This window comes from Aptenodytes patagonicus, unplaced genomic scaffold (assembly GCF_965638725.1).
Source record: "Aptenodytes patagonicus unplaced genomic scaffold, bAptPat1.pri.cur scaffold_71, whole genome shotgun sequence".
Classification (NCBI taxonomy): Eukaryota; Metazoa; Chordata; class Aves; order Sphenisciformes; family Spheniscidae; genus Aptenodytes; species Aptenodytes patagonicus.
Genome location: NW_027472020.1, coordinates 161,071 through 185,341, shown reverse-complemented (window position 1 = coordinate 185,341; position 24,271 = coordinate 161,071). Strand labels below are relative to the sequence as shown.

The following is a 24,271-nucleotide window of genomic DNA, read 5'->3' as shown; positions in this document are numbered from 1 at the left end:
AATGAGGCTTTGGGCGCTAAAAGTGAAAATTGTGGCTTCAAATGAAATATGAGGCTTTGGGCCCTAAAAATTGAGAATTGGACTCTAAAAGAAAAGAGGCGCAGAACCCTAAAAAGGAGGCCTTGGGCCCTAAAAATGAGACTTTGGACCCTCAGAATTTGGCGTCAGAAACAAAAAACAAGGATTTGGACAATCAAATGAGATTTTGGACTCTAAAAACAAAGACCTGGGTCTTACAAATGAGGCGCTGGAGCCTCCAACTGAAGCTTTGGACCCTAAACCCGAGCCTTTGTTCCCCAGAAAGAGGGTTTAGACCCTACAAATCAGTATTTGGCCTCTCAAAATGAGGGTTTGGGCCTTCAAGATGGGGCTTTGGACCACATAAATGAGACTTTGGTAACTTAATATGAGAGTCTGGATCTAAAACCGAGGACTTGGACTTTGAAAATAAGAGTTGGGATTGTATAAATGAGGCTTTGCACAGCCAGTTGTGGCTTTGTAGCCTAAAAATGAGGCTTTGGACCGGGAAATTAGGTTTTGTGTCCTGTAGTAAGGATTTGAACCCTACATGTAGGGTGTGTGTATATATATATATATATATATATACACACACCCTAGAGACACATCTCACCCCCACACTGAGCTCCTGGTTCTGGGTAGGTCTCTCCATTTTGGCCCTTCAGCAAGGTCTTCCAATTCCCAGCCCGGCACCCTCGGATCGCTTGCAAACCGGTGCAGAAAGATCTGCCCCTGCAAAGTGAAATTCAGCTTTGCAGACCCTCATCACTCGCTCGCGCCAGTGTCCTCAGGAACAACCTTTGCTCAAGGTCAGGGACTGCATCTTTAGGGCGGCATCAGGGTGGCCCCTTCCCCCCCGATGCTGGAGGGGGTCCTAAGCAGAAGCTTCCCGTAAGGACGGTTTGGTTCCTGGGTTGCATAGGATGGATTTGGGCAAGGAGGAAAATGCCAGGAAACAGCAGGGGACGCGAGTGCCACCGTGCTGGGACTGGAGGTGGACCTTCTGTCAGCGTGGGTGGCCCACGGGATGGCCAAACAGGGCACCTACCTGGAGGATTTCATAAGTAGAGGTAGAAAGTGGATATAAATTGGGTCATCTGGGAGATAAATAGGATAGTAGAGAGCCCTGGCTCTACCCCAGGTGGAAATAGAAAGTCCAGGCCAGCGGAGCTGGGCTCAGCCTTGCTCTCTTTCCTTCCCCGGTCCCTTATGGCCCTGGGCGTAAGCTTAGGTGGCCTCCGCTGCCCCTGCACGTACGTGCCCTCCATGCCTCCCCAGCTGCACTTGCATCCTCTCCTTTCCCCTCCAGGGATCTTCAGTTCTTCACAACATTGCTCCAAGTGCCTGGCTGCCCTCTCTTGCCCGCAAAACCACCTTCCTTTCCATAGCGGCCATGGAAAAGGTCCTTTGGATGGAAGAGGTCCCGAGGGAAGGTCCCTCAGATGGCCCCGCTTGGCTGATCTCAGAGCCAACCGTAAAAAACCCTTCTCCCCCGTTCCGGTTGCGAACAATTCAAAAAAAGTCAATGCCCTTTTGCAACTTCTCTGTGTTTTTATTCATCTCTTTTTCCCCGATCCCTCCAGGTGGGGCCTCTCCAGCCGAGGGAGCGCTGAGCTCGTCTTCAGCGCAAGGCATCGCCTCGAGCCGCTTGCACCAAAACAGAGGTGTTCGTCGAGGGGTGCCTCGAGCGCGCGGGCCTCAGCGCTCCGCGTCCAGAATGCAGACTTCTGAGATTATTCCAGCACCGGCCAGAAGCTCTCAGGACTGAAGTTCACAGTTTTCTCCATCTTGGTCTCAGCAGCGGCTGCCCGAGAACCTCGTAGGCGGGCTCCTCGCGCAGGCTGGCCTCAGAGCTCGTTACCGATAAGACGGCGATTACGGGTGTTACGAAGGTCGCCGCTTCCCGAGCGTGGGAGGGCTTGGCTTTCGCCGTCTGCATCGTGGCGATTTCAGCGAGGATTTTCTCCACTAGTCCTCCTCCTCCTCCTCCTCCTCCGTAGCTCTGAAGTTCTGCTGCCTGCGCTCGGCTCTGCCTTGGTGCTCGGGCGGTGGGCGCGGGTTTGCCCTTGGGTTGGCCGGTTGCAGGCTGCTTTTTTCCAGAGGAACCGCCTGGGATGACCTGCCGCTGCCTGGAAGGACACAATGGGAGAGGTCTAACCTGAGGAGGTCGATGGGTTTGTCGCCACATCCCGCCCTCGCGAGCCACGCGCCTCTTTGTGCAGCCGCCGGCGGCTCGGCTGAGGAAACCCCCTGAGCCAGGACCCTCGGCTGCCGCACGGCTGTCCCCGTGCACAGCTCAGGAGGCCACGCTGGGGCTCTCCTGAAGGGCCCGAGAGGAAGCAGCCCTGTGAAACGGGGGGCTCCCGGCAGCCCCATCCCGCCCCTCCGGGCGCTGCCGTCACCACTGTTGGGCGGCAACAGGCGGCGAGTGTTTGGGGCTGGGCAACGGGCTCTTGCCGGGTCAGGAAATCACAGAATCACAGAAGGCTTTGGGTTGGAAGGGGCTTCTGAAGGTCGTCTAGTCCAAGCCTCCCTGCGAGGAGCAGGGCCGTCTTCGACTAGATCAGGTCGCTCAGAGGCCCCCTCCAACCTGACCTTGAACGTTTCCCGGGATGGGGCAGTGACCGCCTCTCTGGGCAAAAGGAGCCCGTGCAGACGCCAGCCCTGAGCCTCACCTGACCCGAGAGCTTCTCCTCCTCCTCTTCCCCCTGATTTCCCAGAACGGTGGTATCTCATCATTTCTCGAGCTTGGACTAGCTGGAAAGGGAAAACCAGGGAATCCCACTGGAAACAGGAAGGAGAGACCTCGTCAGAAGAGCGTCGCCGGGACGCTGCCGGCCCCGGTGACAGGCAGCGCTGCTCAGGCCTCTTTCCAAAGCATCCGAGAGGGCCGTTCTGCTCCCCCTCCCATCCGCTGTCTCCAGAGGCCCGGCACCCTCCCCAGCACCGGCGCTTGCCCCGGTTCCCCACTTCCAACGTGCTTTTGCAATCGCCTCATCAGCGCCCGGGTTGGGACTGAGGGGGCTGGGTGATGCCGGGGAGGTGACAGGGACACTTTTGGTGGGGTCACTTCTGAGGGGGGAGGAGAGGGCCTTGGATCACCATCCTCCCACCGTACCCTTGGGCACGTCCCACCCCAGGGCTCCGTTTCGGTGAAGCCGACGAGTCGTCGGGAGAAAAGGCTGGGCCGAGCTGGCATGAAGCTTTGGCCCAAGTCGGAGCCTTTTGACCCGCAACGCCGGTGCTTTTCCCCACCCGACGACAGAACTTGGTTGCCCGTGCCGTGGAAAGGAGCCGGGAGCTGCTTTACCTTTCGTGCCTTGCCCGAGATGTGGCAAACCCTCCCTTCTCATCTGCTTGTCCCCGCCGGGGACTCGCCTCGAGGTCTTGAGAAGAGGCCTGGGCAGCGGCTCGGCCACAAGCTCCGTTTCAAACCTGGCAACAAGGAGAAGACGCCGACGTGACCCAGAGCACCACCAGCACTCGCTCGCCGCAATCACCTGCTGACGGGCAGACTTTGGAAGGGCCGTAAAGGCCGTTCTTTTCCCCAAGTCTACCGTGTTTTTCCAACGTCTACCGTGCCCCACCCGCAAGGACAGCCCTGGGAAATGGAGTCCCCTGGCAAAGAAGCCCTGGCCGCCACGGGAAGAAAATGTTGCCTAAATTCCTCTGTCTTTCCCATCAGATCTGCCTCGTGGGACCGACTACGACCTGGGGACGCCAACAAGAGCCGCTGCCTGATTGTCCCCATGGGAGGACATCCGTGGTCACAAGGAGCAAATGCTACCTTGAGCGTCTGCACCAACCAGCGGCTGCAGCCGCCAACATACTCACTCGGGAAAGAGGATGACGCGGCCGGAAACACTCAGCGAGGCCACGGGTGCCACCCGGGACACCAGCATGTCCAGCAGCCAGGGGACCTGCAAGGGAGGACCACAAAGATGGCAGGATGCCCTCCGCACGGCCGAGGCGCTCCGAATCGGAGGAGCCCGAGGCAGGGGGAGTTGTTAGGACCGTAGGTCTCGCCTCGCTCAAGTGGGATGACCGCATCCCAGCCGGGCCACGCGTGGGCAGCGCCACGACACCGCCGTGGGAGTGCCCGCGCCACAGCAAAACTGAAACGCTCACCTTGAAAACAGCTTTTGCCAGGTTCTTCTTCCCGGACAAGGTCTCCAGGAAGTCGTAGTAGAATTTCATTTCCACTCTCCTGCCTTCGATGAGGAGCACCCCAACGTTCCTCAGGACGAGGGCAACGTTCGCCCCCTTCCCCAGGCAGTGAGAGAGGAGGGACGTGACGCCTAGGATGCAGCCCTCCACTTTTCGCCGGGACACAGAGGCGTCCGTGGCCACCTTGGCGTATTTCAGAGGCTCCAGCTCCTTATCGCCTGGAAAGGCACAGGAAGGGGATGGAGGCGCTCGCCCACTGGCCTTTCCACAGGCGTTTCCCAAGGGCTGCTTACTGCAGTCATCGCATCGCCCCCCCCAGGAAAAAAAAAAAACATTTTTGGGCCTGCTCTGCAGAGAGAGAGTTGCTTTTTCAGAGCATCTCAGACCCAGGGCAGGGATGAAACGACCCTGCAGCCAGCCAGGGTTTAATCCGACGTCTTACCGGGCAGGTAGTCCTTGTCATCCATCAGGTTGTGGACAACCGCCAGGTTCCTGGCCAGGCGAAAGACGGGCCTCTGGATAATCACCGCCTCGTTCCCAGCCTGGATCCACTGGGGGACGGCGTCGAAGGAGCCGAGGGTTGGAATTCGGACTCCCTGGAGCAGGAGAGAAGGCAAGGGCTGCAGAGTGAGGGACTGGCTGGAGGGAAGAGCTGGGAGTGGCCCTGTCCAGGGACGGTGCTTTGGACCAGACCCTGCCCGCTCCTGCTGTTCAGAGACGCGAGCCAGGGCAGTGGGGAGAGCTTTAAGGAGGAGCTGCCGAGCCCTCTCCTTCCCTTTCCCCTGCCCCGAAAAAGCAGTGCTGGAGTCAGGGCAGAAGCAGCCCGAGGGCATCCAGGGGTCTCCAGCGACCGGGATCAGCCCCGCGGTACAATACCACCTGCCGGAGGTGATACCACCCTTGCACGAGCCCTGCTTGTCCCCCAGCGGGGACTTTTGGGGTGAGTTTCCTGCTTTCTGAGGAGGGAAAAGTAACTGCAGGCCATGCCCCAGGCCCGTGGGGACTCCCCACTCCCCTGGGTGGACTAAGAGGATGCGGGTGTCGCCCCACCTTGTGCAGCAGGAGCTGTTCTTGAACGTAGCCAGCCACTGCGTCCCAGACGGCGGTTCGCTCTAGAAGGCAAAGGAAAACCAGGTTGCGCTCTGCGTCTGCCAGCTCTCAACCCTCCAACACCCCCTGAGCTGTGGCACATTGCCAGATGTAAAGTGACATTGATGTCCCCGGCCCCAGATGGAAACACCCCTGAGATGGCTGCAGTGCCGAGTCTCACCCACACAGCGCTACAACCGTTGGTCCTGTAAGCACTCCCGCGGTGGCTGTGGATGCCTGTACCTTTGGCGGTGATGCTGGGCATCATGAAGGCGTGCTCCATCCCGTCCCAGAAGTCCATCTTGATCCGCCTCACGCTCAAGGGTTGCTCCTCAGCAGCGACAGCCCTGTGGGAGCTCATCCCTGCCTTCGTCCTACGGACGCTCCTCCAGGGTGCAGGACCCACCGTCCCGGCGGCCCCTTTTGTAGCCCTGCGCGGCCGTGTCACAGAACCAGTGTAACACCACGGTGACGTGGCCGCCGCTGGCTCTGCCGCCCACTGTGACACGCCAGTGACCTGCCGCTCGCCGTGACCAGGGCTGCCGCCAGCTCCTTCCTCCGTGCACACCGTCCAGCCGACGTACGGCCGCGCTGGCCCAGCCCCGTAATCCTGCGCATTCTCCTCGAACCGGCAGAGAGCGCAGATGGAAACTGCGTGCTCTTGTCGATCAGCCCCGGTGGGATACGCTCGGCCGTCCCACGCTGGGCAAAAATCCTTATTTTACCCCAGCTGCCACAAACAGACCCTTCACAGAACCAAAGAATCGTAGATACAAGTTATATTACAGCCAAGAGGTGAACCCCCAAGCGGTTAAGAGCACGGAACTAACGGCAACGACAGGATTTGCCCGTAAACCGTCGACTTACCCGGTTTTGGCCCTCGTGGGACGCAGCGCGAGGGGATCGGATCGCTTCACCATTCTGCGATACTGACACCGCCCGGACGGTTGAGGTCACCCCCAAAATTTTAATTCAGGTAAACTTCACGTTATTCGGCTCAGCCTAACCACGGCGCAAAACCTTTCTCTCTCAAATATTCTGAAGGAAGAGGAAAAAGAAAGTTAGCGATTTATCCTTGGGCGGTTTCTTGTCCGAATACGCTTTTTTCAGCCCACTTGAGGCTTACCATTTTTCCCTCCTCTTCAATTTAAAAATAAATAAACGAATCTCTCTATCATTCTTCATTTTCCAAACGTTGGAGGCTTTGATCTTCCTCGTTCCTCCGCCTTCGCAGATCTCTTGCAGACTCCTCCGCTACCAATGAGGTGCTGAATATTAAAGAAATTTGTCCTGATGTGAATTCTGCAGCATAAGAAAGGATTAAAACAATGGTTTTCATAATTCAGACCTTTTTTCCCTCGTTTTCCTGTAATCCCCTGAAGTTTCCCAAACTACTGAATTCAGTGGCAAGATCTCTGTGCGTCCCCTGGTTATCGCTCCGGTCCTGCAGGCGTTTTGCTCCTTTTGCTCCTTTTTTTTCTTTTTTAAATCGCCTTTTACAGCGGCAAAAATGCTTCCGATGGATTGCGAAACTCGTCGTTCCAGACCTAGCAAAATAGGAGTGTGAATCGGGGCGCATTTCTTGGACCAGCCGACTTGAGTTTAGGCAGATAGCGGATTCACAACTTCTTTAGGTTGTGCCCAATTCCACCAGGTCTCCGGGCAGAGAATATCCTTTAAGTTGCCCAGAGATGGCACTTGCTGGGTCAGATCCCAGCGCCGCTCCCACGCAGCTCCGCTGTGATAGAATTATACAGATATAATGTAATTATACAGTTATTTTATTGCGTTCTTCATTATCGGTCGATTTAAGACCGCTCTAATTACGCTTTTCCTTACCAGCTTTCTGTAAGAGCAGGACAATGGGCGATTACTATGTAATCTTACAACTGCAAATAGCAGAAAAACCCTTTTCTCCCTTAGCAGTTTACGTCCAATTCCTTGAGAAAGTCAAAAGAAATGAGAAATCGGAGCACTGAGGACAAAACAACAACATTTTGGCCACCTGGAAAACTAATGAAACAACACACCTTTTTTTTTTTTATTACCATATAAAAAGCATTTCTTTTAAACCCATAGTCCGTATAATCACCGTCTAATTTAATTCCAGCTATTCAACGGCTTAAAACAAAAAGTTTAAAGCTGACACGCTGGAAATGCCAATCATTATAACAAGCACCACTAATCGCTGACTTTCTTACACAGCAACTGCTCCACGGTCGAGCTTCTGTGTTGAAGAATAATGATAAAAATTAAGAACAACGATAAAAAAGAGTCACAAACGGAGTCAATAACTCCACACCAGCCTCTGTTCAAAGGTTCTGCTGCAACCTTTAAACAATTAACAGCTCTTAACGAAAACTAAACCATTTTTGCCCAACTAGATTTTCTCTGCTTTTCCCTCGGGCTCCTAACGTGGAGATTTGATAATGGCAGCGGAAAATACCATCCTCTAGTGCAGTGGAGCGCAAAACAAATCCACTGGGGTGTGGGAAGAAAATGGTTTATTACTATTAATAAATAAAAGTTAAAATATTTTTATCGTAGCATCTATTTCACCTTTACCCACCTTTTTAAATTTCTGTCTCTGTGTATGCTTTGTGATGCACATAACAGTAGGTAGCACAATTGTTTTCTATACCTAGATATGTATATAATTTATAAATAAAGATGCGTATGTTGGGGGGAGGCGCTCAAAAACTCTTACTGCTGGGGATGCGTAGTCAAAATCTTTGGCGATCGCTGCCCCTACCTTTCTAAACCATTTGAAAGCACTTTCCTGGCTCTAACTGTGACTGTATTCCAGATGGGGTAGATTTTGTGTACAGTCACTTCTTTCTAGTCTGTCCAAGTACATTTGTGTCCTACGTGGATATCTACGCTTAACTGCAAGGCTGTAAAATACGCACGGGCTGCTTGCCTGAAATGTATTCATTTACATGGGAACGATGAGCAAAAATGATGCGGAACACACCACTGGCAAAATATTGGCCTTATTGCCTTTCTGCGTTGATACGCGCTTTCGTTTTCTACAAATCCTTTTTGAAAAAAACTGGCGTTTTTCAGAATGACGAGAAATTATAACGGCAGGAATATACAAGAAACGCAGCGATAAGCTAAACTAGATACCCTCTGAAGCCAGCTTAAATTCGTTCTCAATACAACTTAACTATATTCACGGCATTATAGCGCAGCCCGGACACAAAACACTCCTAAATTCCTTCATATATAGAAGGAGAAGTTGTGAACGGGTATGTCTGGGATTTTTTGCTTAACGTTAATTTTTGAAGTTAATGTTAAAACCTCCTCCTCACTTACTGAAAACCGACGTGCAGGGACCAAATCTGAACCAACGCCTGTCTTGAAGGTCTCAGGCTGGGCCAGCCACTGAATATAAATACACGTGCGGGGAGGTGCCCTGCTGAAGTAAATTTACTTGCCCCCATTTATTGCAAAATTCGTTTATCCATCTGGGGTGTGATGTTGCCTGTATTAATTAAAAAAAAAAAAAAAAAAAAAGTAACACGGAGAGACCTGCAACGGTTTTCACAACGCTGGCTAAGAGCTGGTCCATCACAAAGGGTTAGTAGCGTGTGGGGATATCAAAACATTAAAAAAAAAATGCCAAATTAAAATACCTTAGTTAACATACAACAATAATCACCCCGGGTACTCAAAACCAGCGAGGTACCGTGACATACCCGATTAGCAGTAAATGAGGTCAGCAGATATACACGCTCTTCATACGCATCTGTTAAAAAGAAAGAATGAAGTAAAATGTATTTGCTGGTCACCTTTTCTTTTTTTAAGTTAAATAGAAGAATTGTGCTGCGTGTAGTATAGCTCGTGCGGACTTCCTGCAATGTGTTGGTATGTTAAAAAAAAGATAAATCACAATTTTGTGCATTCCTTGCGATGATCTCAGGGGACAGCTTAGCGTTATTACAAGGATAATACACTGCAGGCGTAAAGGATAAGAGACTGCTAGATACGTCTTATCTGAAGACCATTTGAGTTTATTAATATCGAGGAAATTAGTTAAAGCTTCCCACTTCACCTGTGGTTAGGTTCCCCACAGGTTTGAGAACAAATCCTTATTCTATACCTTGTCCTAGGCCCAGGGCACAGCTGAATTCATGCAAAATATATATTCTCTAAATAACAATATTAGGTTACTACTGCGCCAGCATTCTACATTTTAGCGGTGTTACTGTTTTACATTTTACTGTAATTTTAGTTTAATTAGTTAAGTGTAACCGGTTTACTGTAATTTTTTTTCTCTCTGGTTTGTGCTCCTGCTTCCTACGCCGTGTTGCACAATTACGGACTAATCCTGAAATACAACATTAACTGTTCGTGTCAGCGATGCGCTGAGCTAGAGAGAGGCGACATTTATGCATTGTAGACTCTGAATTAGTTAATTTAGCGTGGAAACAAGAAACTTTGTACTTACCAATGCGCACCCCGTCATCCCAGTAAAGCTGACCTGCTGCAAGCTGACTGTCATTCAAAGCAACGGTGAGCGCCAACGGGTTTCTTCGGCTATGGAAGAAAAGAATATTTGTCTGGGGTAATTGCATTTTATCTTTCTCAACATAGGTAATACGGACATTGTACACAACTTAACTGAGCTCTGTTACCAGCCTTCCCCGATCCATAGCGTTACCGTTAAAGGAGGAAACCAAAAAAGGAGAAAAACCTGCCATGAAGTTGACGTGCTGCCATACTTCCTGATTCTCTCAGGACTGCTCATGTTTATACCAAATGGGAAATGCTTCCGAGCACAGTGTACATTAAACCAGAAAATTGGGCTTTTCCCAGGTTGAAAATAAGGAGTCCAGGCAAATGCAGGCGCCGTGTCACTAATACGCGATTTATTTGCCAGGCCACTAATTAAATATCGCCCCCAAAAAGCAAAAAAATGTTCCATTAAATTGTAGTCATACCTGTAAAATGTAGTATTAGCAGGGCTTTGCTGAGGGAGGATGTAGCCGCCTCGGATATGGAGGTTGATATCTTCCAAAGGAGATGGTAAATTTCTGAATTGTCCCCTAAAGCCAAGGTACTCACCCTATTCATGATTAAAAAAAAAAAAAAAAAAAAACACCCAAATAAAACTTGGTCTCTTTGTTGAATTTTCCATTTTAAGCTTTTTTTTTAGAATGAAAGTTTATGAATACATAAATACTAAGAAAGTTGTCAGTGCCAATCCTTCTTTAGTGCAGAACTATGTGTTTTCAAGATTACAATCTGAAATTCTGCATATATAAACCCATTACACAACACTTGATAAACGGAGTGACTTTTAAAGCCTGAGGCCGTAAAAATTGTTTAAAACTTTTGTCTTCCTCCACACCATCATTCCTAGAAAAGAAGTTCTATGCATCCTTGAAGGGGTTCAAAAAAAGCAAACATGGAAGCGCTTCAGTTACAGCTGTTATTCCACCTTTTTACTGGTCATGTTGAACAGGATTACATTACCACAAAGTGATTAGCAAACAAATTAGCCAAGATGTAATTTTTTACATCGCTAAAAACTCCTACTGGACACGTGTTGGTAAAACAGAGGTGGTGGAGTCACACTCCACCCCAGCACGCCGTACACCTGTGACGGTGGATACTATGGAAATTTTCCTAATCATTTCCATAGTAGGAAAAATAAATATACTAGAGTTTTTAAAATTACTCACTGTGTGGTAATCATACCAGCGGGCATTCGGCAGGTAAGCCTTCACCGCTACAGCACCCTGGAACGACACACTTTTGGTTTAGGTCTATTAAAGCCAGAAAGTACAGTTTAGTTCAAATCTCTTCCAATATTTTCATCCGTTTCTAGTATTTTCTCATTTCTTCCCCCAACTTTTCTGATACTTCTATTCCTGCTATTTCACCTGGTCCAGCGCGGGGCTGACGAGCAGTGCCGGTCCCCACAGAAATTGCCTGTGTATTTCCCATGTCGTTTTGTCTCTCACAAACCTGCAAAGTAACAAAAGAGCGGCCGAGCCCTCAGGGTCAACCTTTCCCAAAGTGTTTCCTTGTTGAAGCCTTTTTTTCTCAGTAAAACTACCATTTCCTCAGCCGCGAGCATGCTACCACTAGTAACAGGTAACATTATTACCTATCTATTCATAATAGATAATAAGGGTCAAAAATTAATCCCTTTTTTTTACAAATGTATCACTTAGTCCTTGTCAAGAGTGTATTAAGATCCTAAAGTGAAAATCTTCAGGGCAATGCCACCTATTACTTAATTTTCACGTCTGCTGTTGCTTCACGTTTGCTGGCCTATACCTACGCACGCACTAGAATTTTTATTTAGGCTATTTAGATCACAAAACTTAAAAAAAAAAAAACACTTTTGCTTGCTATTAGCAACAGCAAAATTAAGTAGTGGCCCAATTACTTTCTGATTTGCGCTGCTTATTTTTTGACAGGCGCTTTGTCAGGATCAAGTCTCAGATTACTCAAAAAGACGCCGGGATGACACGCTGACAAGTCAGTGGGGTTTAGTGGAAGACAAGCATTATTAGATATTAGGCTTCACCTTTAACATTAAGGCATTGATCAGCCTTTGGCACGTATCGCCCCTTCTGACCACGTACCAATGAAGGCTCACGTCTCTAAAAACATGTCTTTTTTTTAAAAAAAAACCAACCTGCTATAACCCCCCCCCCCTTTTTTTTTTTTTTTTTTAAAAACTGCCATATCTGTTTGGCCAAAATAAGTCACCGTGCCCTGCAAACGTCTCAAAACGGGCGTCAAACCCCCTATTTTCTCCCCCCTTTTCTGTTTCTCTGCTTAAAGGTTTTGCCCAGCTGTTTCTGCGGCACGTGCTCTCTGATTCTGCGTTTATCCAGCACCAGGCAGAAGGTATTTGCTGAATACCACTAGGGATGATGAGAATGAGCTTCAAAATCGATATATGAATTATGTTTCTAGATAAGACAAAAAAGTCGGCACCGTGGGGAACGGAGCCCTTGAGGCGTCACAGCGAGCCGATGCTCAGTGTGCGTATTCTCCATCCCTCGCCGGTTTTAAGAGAAAAATTGCTGTAACAGGGAAAAACCTTTCTAGGAGGCCGACGGAAACCCCAGGGACTTCAGTAGGAATTCATTATGAACGGGGAAGGAAGGACCCCACTTACTCGTGGAGCAGAGGGCGGACGACGGTGCTGCCGTGAGCGTTGGCTTCGTGCATTAACGTGTACAAATAAGGTAAGAGGGTGTATCTTATATTTAGCACTTTCCTGGAAATGTCTTCAAATGTGGAATTCCAGGCAACAGGATCTTGCCTCTAAACAAGAGAGAAGAGTCTTTTGTTATTCAGATGGGATTGTTTTGTTTGGAAGAGACGGGGAATAAAACAGAATCTGCTCATATTTACAACGGACCTCACCTTCAGCATCTTTTCTTTCATCTTATTGCCCCTAAGACCGTGTAATGTAGTGGCAGTAACTGTCAAACATGCCTCAAAATCGACATAGCGAAGCATAGCTGAGGAGATCTGGGTGGAGCCTTGCAAGTTCCTTGCTCTCCTCTAATTTAGAGTACCTTTATTTAGTTCTCTGTTCTTTAAGGGAGGACAAATAGCTCTGCTCCGCTCGACCTAAAGCTCTCACGAGGAGAAACATGCTGTTTCCCTTATTGCCATTTTTCCAGTTCTCTCGTTTTACAGCTCCCTATAGTACAGTCTCCTGCATTTAGACAGTTCTTTTCATTTATTCTGAAAAGAAAGACAGTATTCTATGGAAGCGGGCAAAGTACAGGAATTTCAGACACTCGGGAATCTCATTCCACTGGTCCCTTTTCTGATTTGCTGGGAAATGAAGAATAATTAGGGATGACACCGGCAAGGTCCGTTTTGCCCCTTTAAATGGGCTTAGCCATAAAAGTAATTATGGTCGTCTCCAAAGTGTGGTATGTTTAAATGAAAATGGCCTGCGTGTAAAAAAATAACTATTTTAGTCTTGTAGAGTTGGTATGTTTAAGTAGAATTGGACCACATGAAAAATAATGATTTTCTTCTTGCAGATGTGGTGCGTTTACGTAAAAATGGCATAGATGGGGAATAAAAAAAAATGTAGGAAATGGGGAAAAGGTGGGAAATAAAAAACCTCAGTCGAAACAAACATGGAAGGCGCCCACCTTGGCTCCCTTCCCGTTGTGATTCCTCGAGTACGGGTAAAAGGCACCCAGCTCCATCCATCGAGCACACAGCTCGTACTCCCAGTCCTCGAAGAAGCCGCAGATATCTGCTCCTGTCTGAAAATTTAAAAAAAAAAAAACCAACCCAAACAACCCACATCCGATGGCGATACTCTGCGTTTTTGTTAATAAAGATAATTGAAATAGACGGCGATAAGTCGGGAGCGGACAGAAGAGGGCTTTAAACTAGAGGTGCCAGGGGAGGGGAACCTCAATCCATCCCACTCCTACCAGTTGGATGCCAGGGCCAGCAAGGGACACCCAGGGCCTGGAGAAGGGACACAGCTCAGCAGGGGAGCGCCTGAAGAGCAGCACAAAGGAACTGCAGCCAGTGAGACAGCGTCATCAGGGGCCCGGCTTCAATGCCTCTGTGCAAACGTAGCACGGGGAATAAACAAGGGCAGTTAGAGACGCGTGCACGCCGGCAGGGCTACGACCTTGCTGGCATCACGGAGACGTGCTGGGATGGATCCTGTGCCTGGAGTGTTGGCATGGAGGGATACAGGCTCTTTAGGAAGGACAGGCAGGGGAGATGAGGAGGGGGTGTCGCCCTCTATGTCAATGACCAGCTGGAGTGCATGGAGCTCTGCCTGGGGATGGATGAGGAGCCGACCGAGAGCTCGTGGGTCAGAATTAAAGGGGAGGAAGGGACAGGTGACATTACGGTGGGGGTCTGCTACAGGCCACCCGACCAGGAAGACCGAGTGGATGAGGCCCTCTACAGACAGATAGGAGCTGCCTTACGCTCACAAGCCCTGGTCCTCGTGCGGGACTTCAACCACCCCGACATCTGTTGCAGGGACAACACGGCAGGACATAAGCAATCCGGGAGTTCCTGGAGCGCGTCCATGACAACTTCCTTCTCCAAGTGGTAGAGGAGCCAATGAGGAGAGGTGCTCTGCTGGACCTTGTTCTCACCAACAAGGAGGGGCTGGTGGGGAACGTGAAGCTCGAGGGCAGCCTGGGCTGCAGTGACCATGAAATGGCGGAGTTCAAGAGCCTCAGGGCACCGAAGAGGGCGCACAGCAAGCTCACTACCCGGGACTTCAGCAGAGCAGACTTTGGCCTCTTCAGGGATCTGCTTGGTAGAGTGCCATGGGACAAAGCCCTGGAGGGAAGAGGGGCCCAAGAAAGCTGGGCGATATTCAAGGATCGCCTCCTTCAAGCTCAGGAGCGATGCATCCCAGCAAAGAGGAAGCCAGGCAAAAACGCCAGGAGGCCTGCGTGGATGAACAAGGAGCTCCTGGACAAACTCAAACACAAAAAGGAAGCCTGCAGAGGGTGGAAGCAAGGACAGGGAGCCTGGGAGGAATACGGCAAAATTGTCCGAGCAGCCAGGGACCAGGTTAGGAAAGCTAAAGCCCTGAGAGAATTAAATCTGGCCGGGGACGGCAAGGGCAACAAGAAAAGGTTCTATAGATATGTCAGGGACAGAAGGAAGACGAGGGAAAATGTGGGCCCTCTCCGGAAGGAAACGGGAGACCTGGTTACCCAGGATACGGAGAAGGCGGAGGTACTCAATGACTTTTTTGCCTCGGTCTCCACCGGCAAGTGCTCGAGCCTCACCGCCCAAGCCACAGAAGGCAAAGGCAGGGACTGGGAGAATGAAGAGCTGCCCACTGTGGGAGAACATCAGGTTCGAGACCATCTAAGGACCTGAAGGTGCACAAGTCCATGGGACCCGATGAGATCCATCTGCGGGTCCTGAAGGAACTGGCGGATGAAGTTGCTAAGCCACTATCCATCGTATTTGAGAAGCCGGGGCAGTCCGGGGAAGTTCCCGCTGACTGGATAACGGGAAACATCACCCCCATTTTTAAGAAGGGGAAAAAGGAAGGCCCGGGGAACTACAGGCCAGTCAGCCTCACCTCTGTGCCTGGGAAGATCATGGAACAGATCCTCCTGGAAGCTATGCTAAGGCACATGGAGGGCAGGGAGGTGATTCGAGACAGCCAGCATTGTTCAGCCTAGAGAAGAGAAGGCTTCAGGGAAACCTTATTGCAGCCTGTCAGTACTTCAAGGGGGCTTATGAAAAAGATGGCGGCAAACTTTTCAGCAGGGCCTGTTGCGACAGGACAAGGGGGAACGGCTTGAAACTAAAGGGGGGGAGATACAGACTAGAGAGAAGGAAGACATTCCACCACCCTCCGGGTCGTGAAACACCGGCACAGGTTGCCCAGAGAGGGGGTGGATGCCCCATCCCTGGAAACATTCCAGGTCAGGTTGGGCGGGGCTCTGAGCGACCTGATCTAGTTGAAGATGTCCCTGCCCGCGGCAGGGGGGTTGGACTAGACGACCTTTAGAGGTCCCTTCCAACCCAAACCATTCGGTGATTCTATGGGCCTGACTGCAGCATACACAAAACTCCACCAGTAGCTACCTTGGAGGAATCTAGAACCCAAGAGTTCTACTCCCTCCTGAGGTGGCCAAAAAGACAGGCCAGGAAGCCTGGCAGGAAGCCTGAGCCACTACTAACCATGGTCCTTCTTGCAACAGGAGAGAAACTTTTCAGGTAGGTACCTTCTAGGAGTCCCAGGCTGCTACCTGAGAACGCAGTTTCTGTGTAAATTTTAAAATAGCTCCAGCAACTGCCTGGCAAGTCAAGTGGGCTGTCACCTGGGATGAGATTTTCACTCCGGGGGGACAGCCGCACCGGGGATCTACCAGGGAGAAATCCTCAGCTGCTTCCCAGGAGCGAGGCGACTCGCACGCAGACGCAAATCTACTTGGGTCCCCCTTTGCGCAGAGTCCCTCTGAAACGGAGCTAACTATACGCCACCGAAAACCAACTTGGGCAGCGGGCCCTGCAGCCCCCCAGTCAGCGACCTGCCATCAGAGCTCCCACAATCACAGCCTGCCAGTGGAGGCAACGACAACTGGGCAGCGACTCTGCACCGGGGGTAGGTCTCTGCGCAGAGAAACCAGGCCGGGCACCACTAGAAATACTTTGCGGCCGCGGAGGCTGAGCGCTTCGCCCACGAGGACACAAAACCACCGGAGGAACCACCACGGACGAGCTCCCTCCCGGTGCACAGGCGGGATGTCAGCTCCTTCCCGGATGAGGCAAACCGACCTGCGCTGCTGCTACCTCGCAGCGGTCCCAGACAGCCGCCTGGCCTGGGGGGGTCCTTCCACCAGATGCAAACCACCTTCGCTTTCCGCCCAGCCGGAGTCCCAGGTGGCTGCATGCAGTTGGAGCTTCCTCCTGGAGGAGGCACGCTACCTGGGGTCTCGACAGGGCAGGGCTCCCGGGCTGCCACCCCGGACACGTGCGCCTTTCAGATGAGGGCCGCCAAAGCCGCCCCGTACCTGGGGGGAGTCCCAGGCGGGTCCCAGAGCAGACACCTCCCGCCCCAAACGGGCGAACTAGCTCAGGCAGGTACCTGGCAGCTGCCTCGGGCGGCTCCCAGCAGCGGAAGAGCCCCTCGGCTCCCGTCGCGGCCTGAGGCTGAGCCGAGGGCGCCGAGCCCGGACGCGCTTTGCTTCCTCACCTCCCCCCGCCGCAGACATCGTGAGGGCACCGGGCGCCTCCCTCGCTGCTCCGCGTGGCGGGAGGTCCCGCGCTCCTTGGGGTGACACCGGCCGGGAAGCGCCAGGGCCTTCCTCCCCCCGGCTGCCCCGGGGACGCGGAGGGGCCCGGCAGAAGCCGCGGGGGCCGCACGGGCCCGGGCCGGACGGGCCGCAGCCGGGGGCGGGTCCCTCCCCTCAGGGCTTTCCCGCCTCTCTGCCGGCCTCCCGAGAGCGGCGCTGGGATTGGGCAGGGCACGCCCGGCTCCGATTGGCGGCGCTTCCCGCGGCGGCAGCCGATTGGCTGTCGCCGTGCCGGCCGGGGAAGGCTCTGGGCTGAAGTGGGGGAGCGTTCCAGGGGGAGGGGGCGGTTGTCATGGCGGCGGCCCGGCCCAGCCCCTGCCGCAGCCTGCGCTGTCAGGCGCTGAGGGCCCGCCCTCCGAGGCTGTCTTCAGTTTTGGGCCCCTCGCTACAAGAAGGACGTCGAGGTGCTGGAGCGCGTCCAGAGAAGGGCAGGAGAGCGCGTCAACGGTGTGACTGTCCATGTTAGTTCACAGCAGGGGCTGAGGTGCGATGAGGTACTGGAGCGTGGCCGCAGGCTCTGGTAGTGTTTGTGCTGAAGTAAAACGAACGAAAGGGCAGCCCGGCCCTGGAAAGAAGGGCTGTGCTTTGTGGAAGCTTAGAGCTGTCCGAGAAGGATAAAGGGCAGCCCTGGATGATGCCACCAGTGACACTGAGACCCTGAAAATGAGGGGAGGGATCCTGAAAATGAGGCTTTGGGCGCTAAAAGTGAAAATTGTGGCTTCAAATGAAATATGAGGCTTTGGGCCCTAAAAATTGAGAATTGGACTCTAAAAGAAAAGAGGCGCAGAACCCTAAAAAGGAGGCCTTGGGCCCTAAAAATGAGACTTTGGACCCTCAGAATTTGGCGTCAGAAACAAAAAACAAGGATTTGGACAATCAAATGAGATTTTGGACTCTAAAAACAAAGACCTGGGTCTTACAAATGAGGCGCTGGAGCCTCCAACTGAAGCTTTGGACCCTAAACCCGAGCCTTTGTTCCCCAGAAAGAGGGTTTAGACCCTACAAATCAGTATTTGGCCCCTCAAAATGAGGGTTTGGGCCTTCAAGATGGGGCTTTGGACCACATAAATGAGACTTTGGTAACTTAATATGAGAGTCTGGATCTAAAACCGAGGACTTGGACTTTGAAAATAAGAGTTGGGATTGTATAAATGAGGCTTTGCACAGCCAGTTGTGGCTTTGTAGCCTAAAAATGAGGCTTTGGACCGGGAAATTAGGTTTTGTGTCCTGTAGTAAGGATTTGAACCCTACATGTAGGGTGTATATATGTATATACACCCTAGAGACACATCTCACCCCCACACTGAGCTCCTGGTTCTGGGTAGGTCTCTCCATTTTGGCCCTTCAGGAAGGTCTTCCAATTCCCAGCCTGGCACCCTCTTGCAAACCGGTGCAGAAAGATCTGCCCCTGCAAAGTGAAATTCAGCTTTGCAGACCCTCATCACTCGCTCGCGCCAGTGTCCTCAGGAACAACCTTTGCTCAAGGTCAGGGACTGCATCTTTAGGGCGGCATCAGGGTGGCCCCTTCCCCCCCGATGCTGGAGGGGGTCCTAAGCAGAAGCTTCCCGTAAGGACGGTTTGGTTCCTGGGTTGCATAGGATGGATTTGGGCAAGGAGGAAAATGCCAGGAAACAGCAGGGGACGCGAGTGCCACCGTGCTGGGACTGGAGGTGGACCTTCTGTCAGCGTGGGTGGCCCACGGGATGGCCAAACAGGGCACCTACCTGGAGGATTTCATAAGTAGAGGTAGAAAGTGGATATAAATTGGGTCATCTGGGAGATAAATAGGATAGTAGAGAGCCCTGGCTCTACCCCAGGTGGAAATAGAAAGTCCAGGCCAGCGGAGCTGGGCTCAGCCTTGCTCTCTTTCCTTCCCCGGTCCCTTATGGCCCTGGGCGTAAGCTTAGGTGGCCTCCGCTGCCCCTGCACGTACGTGCCCTCCATGCCTCCCCAGCTGCACTTGCATCCTCTCCTTTCCCCTCCAGGGATCTTCAGTTCTTCACAACATTGCTCCAAGTGCCTGGTTGCCCTCTCTTGCCCCCAAAACCACCTTCCTTTCCATAGCGGCCATGGAGAAGGTCCTTTGGATGGAAGAGGTCACGAGGGAAGGTCCCTCAGATGGCCCCGCTTGGCTGATCTCAGAGCCAACCGTAAAAAACCCTTCTCCCCCGTTCCGGTTGCAAACAATTCAAAAAAAGTCAATGCCCTTTTGCAACTTCTCTGTGTTTTTATTCATCTCTTTTTCCCCGATCCCTCCAGGTGGGGCCTCTCCAGCCGAGGGAGCGCTGAGCTCGTCTTCAGCGCAAGGCATCGCCTCGAGCCGCTTGCACCAAAACAGAGGTGTTCGTCGAGGGGTGCCTCGAGAGCGCGGGCCTCAGCGCTCCGCGTCCAGAATGCAGACTTCTGAGATTATTCCAGCACCGGCCAGAAGCTCTCAGGACTGAAGTTCACAGTTTTCTCCATCTTGGTCTCGGCAGCGGCTGCCTGAGAACCTCGTAGGCGGGCTCCTCGCGCAGGCTGGCCTCAGAGCTCGTTACCGATAAGACAGCTATTACAGGTGTTACGAAGGTCGCCGCTTCCCAAGCGTGGGAGGGCTTGGCTTTCGCCGTCTGCGTCGTGGCGATTTCAGCGAGGATTTTCTCCACTAGTCCTCCTCCTCCTCCTCCTCCATAGCTCTGAAGTTCTGCTGCCTGCGCTCGGCTCTGCCTTGGTGCTCGGCCGGTGGGCGCGGGTTTGCCCTTGGGTTGGCCGGTCGCAGGCTGCTTTTTTCCAGGGGAACCACCTGGGATGACCCGCCGCTGCCTGGAAGGACACAATGGGAGAGGTCTAACCTGAGGAGGTCGATGGGTTTGTCGCCACATCCCGCCCTCGCGAGCCACGCGCCTCTTTGTGCAGCCGCCGGCGGCTCGGCTGAGGAAACCCCCTGAGCCAGGACCCTCGGCTGCCGCACGGCTGTCCCCGTGCACAGCTCAGGAGGCCACGCTGGGGCTCTCCTGAAGGGCCCGAGAGGAAGCAGCCCTGTGAAACGGGGGGCTCCCGGCAGCCCCATCCCGCCCCTCCGGGCACTGCCGTCACCACTGTTGGGCGGCAACGGGCGGCGAGTGTTTGGGGCTGGGCAACGGGCTCTTGCCGGGTCAGGAAATCACAGAATCACAGAAGACTTTGGGTTGGAAGGAGCTTCTGAAGGTCATCTAGTCCAAGCCTCCCTGCGAGGAGCAGGGCCGTCTTCGACTAGATCAGGTCGCTCAGAGGCCCCCTCCAACCTGACCTTGAACATTTCCCGGGATGGGGCAGTGACCGCCTCTCTGGGCAAAAGGAGCCCGTGCAGACGCCAGCCCTGAGCCTCACCTGACCCGAGAGCTTCTCCTCCTCCTCTTCCCCCTGATTTCCCAGAACGGTGGTATCTCATCATTTGTCAAGCTTGGACTAGCTGGAAAGGGAAAACCAGGGAATCCCACTGGAAACAGGAAGGAGAGACCTCGTCAGAAGAGCGTCGCCGGGACACTGCCGGCCCCGGTGACAGGCAGCGCTGCTCAGGCCTCTTTCCAAAGCATCCGAGAGGGCCGTTCTGCTCCCCCTCCCATCCGCTGTCTCCAGAGGCCCGGCACCCTCCCCAGCACCGGCGCTTGCCCCGGTTCCCCACTTCCAACGTGCTTTTGCAATCGCCTCATCAGCGCCCGGGTTGGGACTGAGGGGGCTGGGTGATGCCGGGGAGGTGACAGGGACACTTTTGGTGGGGTCACTTCTGAGGGGGGAGGAGAGGGCCTTGGATCACCATCCTCCCACCGTACCCTTGGGCACGTCCCACCCCAGGGCTCCGTTTCGGTGAAGCCGACGAGTCGTCGGGAGAAAAGGCTGGGCCGAGCTGGCATGAAGCTTTGGCCCAAGTCGGAGCCTTTTGACCCGCAACGCCGGTGCTTTTCCCCACCCGACGACAGAACTTGGTTGCCCGTGCCGTGGAAAGGAGCCGGGAGCTGCTTTACCTTTCGTGCCTTGCCCGAGGTGTGGCAAACCCTCCCTTCTCATCTGCTTGTCCCCGCCGGGGACTCGCCTCGAGGTCTTGAGAAGAGGCCTGGGCAGCGGCTCGGCCACAAGCTCCGTTTCAAACCTGGCAACAAGGAGAAGACGCCGACGTGACCCAGAGCACCACCAGCACTCGCTCGCCGCAATCACCTGCTGACGGGCAGACTTTGGAAGGGCCATAAAGGCCGTTCTTTTCCCCAAGTCTACCGTGTTTTTCCAATGTCTGCTGTGCCCCATCCCCAAGGACAGCCCTGGGAAATGGAGTCCCCTGGCAAAGAAGCCCTGGCCGCCACGGGAAGAAAATGTTGCCTAAATTCCTCTGTCTTTCCCATCGGACCGACTACAACCTGGGGATGCCAACAAGAGCCGCTGCCTGGTTGTCCCCATGGTGCTACCTTGAGCGTCTGCACCAACCAGCGGCTGCGGCCGCCAACGTACTCACTCGGGAAAGAGGATGACACGGCCGGAAACACTCAGCGAGGCCACGGGTGCCACCCGGGACACCAGCATGTCCAGCAGCCAGGGGACCTGCAAGGGAGGACCGCAAAGATGGCAGGATGCCCTCTGCACGGCCGAGGCGCTCTGAATCGGAGGAGCCTGAGGCAGGGGGAGTTGTTAGGACCGTAGCTCTCGCCTCACTCAAGTGGGATGACCGCATCCCGGCCGGGCCACGCGTGAGCATCGCCACAACACTGCCGCGGGAGTGCCCGCGCCACAGCGAAACCGAAACGCTCACCTTGAAAACAGCTTTTGCCAGGTTCTCCTTCCCGGACAAGGTCTTCAGGAAGTCATAGTAGAATTTCATTTCCACTCTCCTGCCTTCGATGAGGAGCACCCCAACGTTCCTCAGGACGAGGGCAACGTTCGCCCCCTTCCCCAGGCAGTGAGAGAGGAGGGACGTGACGCCTAGGATGCAGCCCTCCACTTTTCGCCGGGACACAGAGGCGTCCGTGGCCACCTTGGCGTATTTCAGAGGCTCCAGCTCCTTATTGCCTGGAAAAGCACAGGAAGGGGATGGAGGCGCTCGCCCACTGGCCTTTCCGCAGGCATTTCCCAAGGGCTGCTTACTGCAGTCATCGCATCGCCCCGCCCAGGAAAAAAAAAACATTTTTGGGCCTGCTCTGCAGAGAGGGAGTTGCTTTAGCGGAGCATCTCAGACCCAGGGTAGGGATGAAACGACCCTGCAGCCAGCCAGGGTTTAATCCGACGTCTTACCGGGCAGGTAGTCCTTGTCGTCCATCAGGTTGTGGACAACCACCAGGTTCCTGGCCAGGCGAAAGACGGGCCTCTGGATAATCACCGCCTCGTTCCCAGCCTGGATCCACTGGGGGACAGCGTCGAAGGAGCCGAGGGTTGGAATTGGGACTCCCTGGAGCAGGAGAGAAGGCAAGGGCTGCAGAGTGAGGGACTGGCTGGAGGGAAGAGCTGGGAGCGGCCCTGTCCAGGGACGGTGCTTTGGACCAGACCCTGCCCGCTCCTGCTGTTCAGAGACACGAGCCAGGGCAGTGGGGAGAGCTTTAAGGAGGAGCTGCCGAGCCCTCTCCTTCCTTTTCCCCTGCCCCGAAAAAGCAGTGCTGGAGTCAGGGCAGAAGCAGCCCGAGGGCATCCAGGGGTCTCCAGCAACCGGGATCAGCCCTGCGGTACAATACCACCTGCCGGAGGTGATACCACCCTTGCACGAGCCCTGCTTGTCCCCCAGCGGGGACTTATGGGGTGGGCTTACTGAGGAGGGGAAGTGTAACTGCAGGCCATGCCCCAGGGCCATGGGGACTGCCCACTTCTCTGGGGGGGACAAGGAGGATGTGGGTGCTGCCCCACCTGGCACAGCAGGAACTGTTGTTGGACGTAGCTGGCCACCGCAGCCCAGATGGCTGTTCACTCTGGAAAGCTGGATTCTGGCGAAGCTCAGAGAGAACGTCATCACAGTGAGGTATCTAGGCAAGCTCAGAGCCCCAGTGTTTGTGGGGCAGTGGAAGAGCTGCCAAGGGAAGGTGAGGGCCAGCAACAGCTTGCAGTCCTGGCACCTTTCGTGTGGGAGCAGTCACTGTGGGTTTTCATTTTCGGAGCTGGGCTCCATGCTCCTTCCCAAAGCCTGTGCTTGTGTTTTTGTGTGTGCGCCTCTGCTCTATCTCACCGATAATCCCATAATGTTCCCGTTATACCTGGTTCTTATTTGCAGCTGAAATTCAGCCTCCTTTGGGGGACCCCTGCATCTTGGGCTTTAATCTCTGGGCTGTGTGGTCCAACTGAAGGAGAAAGGGTCGGGGAGGAGGACACATGCCCAGATCCATTCCTTGCCCCTCTGGCTTGCCTTGTGTTGGCTGTCCAGGTCCAATAAATACATCTAGTGTCTGTACGGTTGATACCTTCTACCTTCTGGCTTGCATCTGTAGAGGGCTGATGTCTTGGGGAGAGAAACATGGGCAGGAGGGGTGTGATGAGGGGGTCACGTTTACATGGCAAACCACCCTGGGGATCAGACCCCCTTCGTCGGGCATCTGCTTCCAAAGAAGAGTAGACAGCCCACCCCAGCACAGGAGCATTGCAGAAGCTAACCACCACGCCCTTGGGCCAGAGGGTGCAAATCAGCCCTGGGAAATGGGTGATTTCCAAGACTCTGGAGCCTGCCCACTGCCCGCACAAGGAAGATCCAATCTGACTTCCTCTCTCAGTGCTGGCTTACACCACGCGGTGGGCATCAGCCCAAATGCCGGGCATCGCAGGAAGCCTCAAGCACACATCACCTCCTTCCCGGATGCACGTGGCGTAAATCAGGCATGCTCAATGGGGCTGAATTCCCCTTTGTACAAGGAGACACAACCCACTGTGTGTGGGAACATGGTGTATTTCTACGGTTAGAAGCTGGGGCATGGGGCAAATAGAGATCAAACTCTGTGTTTTCCCAATGAGCTCTACAGAGGAGCGCCAACGATGGCTAAAACCTTCAGCCTCTGCCTTTTCCAGCACCGTCCCCGTTTGCTATTTTCATAAAATACCAAGTTGTGGCAGAAAAGCCTTGCTTGAAAAGACACTTCTGCTTTTATGATGAAGATGTTCAGGGCGCAGGAATATTTTTCTTATCGCCTCTCTGTCACCATTTGCCATGGAGGGACCCAACAGGGCACTCCTGGTGCGCCCAGGAGACAAAGAGGCATAAGGCACTCTCTTTAGCATTTTCC

General features: G+C 53.4%; 2 protein-coding genes and 1 long non-coding RNA gene across 3 annotated transcripts; all 3 read right to left on the bottom strand.

Moving 5' to 3' along the window:
* Positions 1-1,554: 1,554 nt before the first annotated feature.
* LOC143173370 (uncharacterized) lies at positions 1,555-6,774 on the bottom strand. Its single transcript, XM_076363595.1, has 11 exons — positions 6,623-6,774; positions 6,401-6,542; positions 6,142-6,312; positions 5,518-6,020; positions 5,236-5,297; positions 4,628-4,781; positions 4,147-4,403; positions 3,853-3,938; positions 3,329-3,453; positions 2,694-2,802; positions 1,555-2,147 (listed from the first exon to the last, which is right to left on the bottom strand). The coding sequence occupies exons 4-11, from the start codon at positions 5,633-5,635 to the stop codon at positions 1,790-1,792; spliced, it is 1,269 nt and encodes a 422-aa protein (XP_076219710.1). The 5' UTR covers positions 5,636-6,020; positions 6,142-6,312; positions 6,401-6,542; positions 6,623-6,774; the 3' UTR covers positions 1,555-1,789.
* Positions 6,775-6,852: 78 nt separating this feature from the next.
* Positions 6,853-17,156, bottom strand: LOC143173371 (sucrase-isomaltase, intestinal-like). Its single transcript, XM_076363596.1, has 9 exons — positions 16,970-17,156; positions 13,419-13,535; positions 12,419-12,567; positions 11,166-11,250; positions 10,965-11,021; positions 10,221-10,345; positions 9,728-9,816; positions 8,976-9,025; positions 6,853-7,214 (listed from the first exon to the last, which is right to left on the bottom strand). The coding sequence occupies exons 2-9, from the start codon at positions 13,473-13,475 to the stop codon at positions 7,194-7,196; spliced, it is 633 nt and encodes a 210-aa protein (XP_076219711.1). The 5' UTR covers positions 13,476-13,535; positions 16,970-17,156; the 3' UTR covers positions 6,853-7,193.
* A 3,927-nt stretch (positions 17,157-21,083) lies between these two features.
* LOC143173400 (uncharacterized) lies at positions 21,084-21,865 on the bottom strand. Its single transcript, XR_012997548.1, has 3 exons — positions 21,829-21,865; positions 21,535-21,620; positions 21,084-21,177 (listed from the first exon to the last, which is right to left on the bottom strand). It is a non-coding gene; the product is annotated as an uncharacterized LOC143173400 (long non-coding RNA).
* Between the last annotated feature and the right edge of the window lie 2,406 nt (positions 21,866-24,271).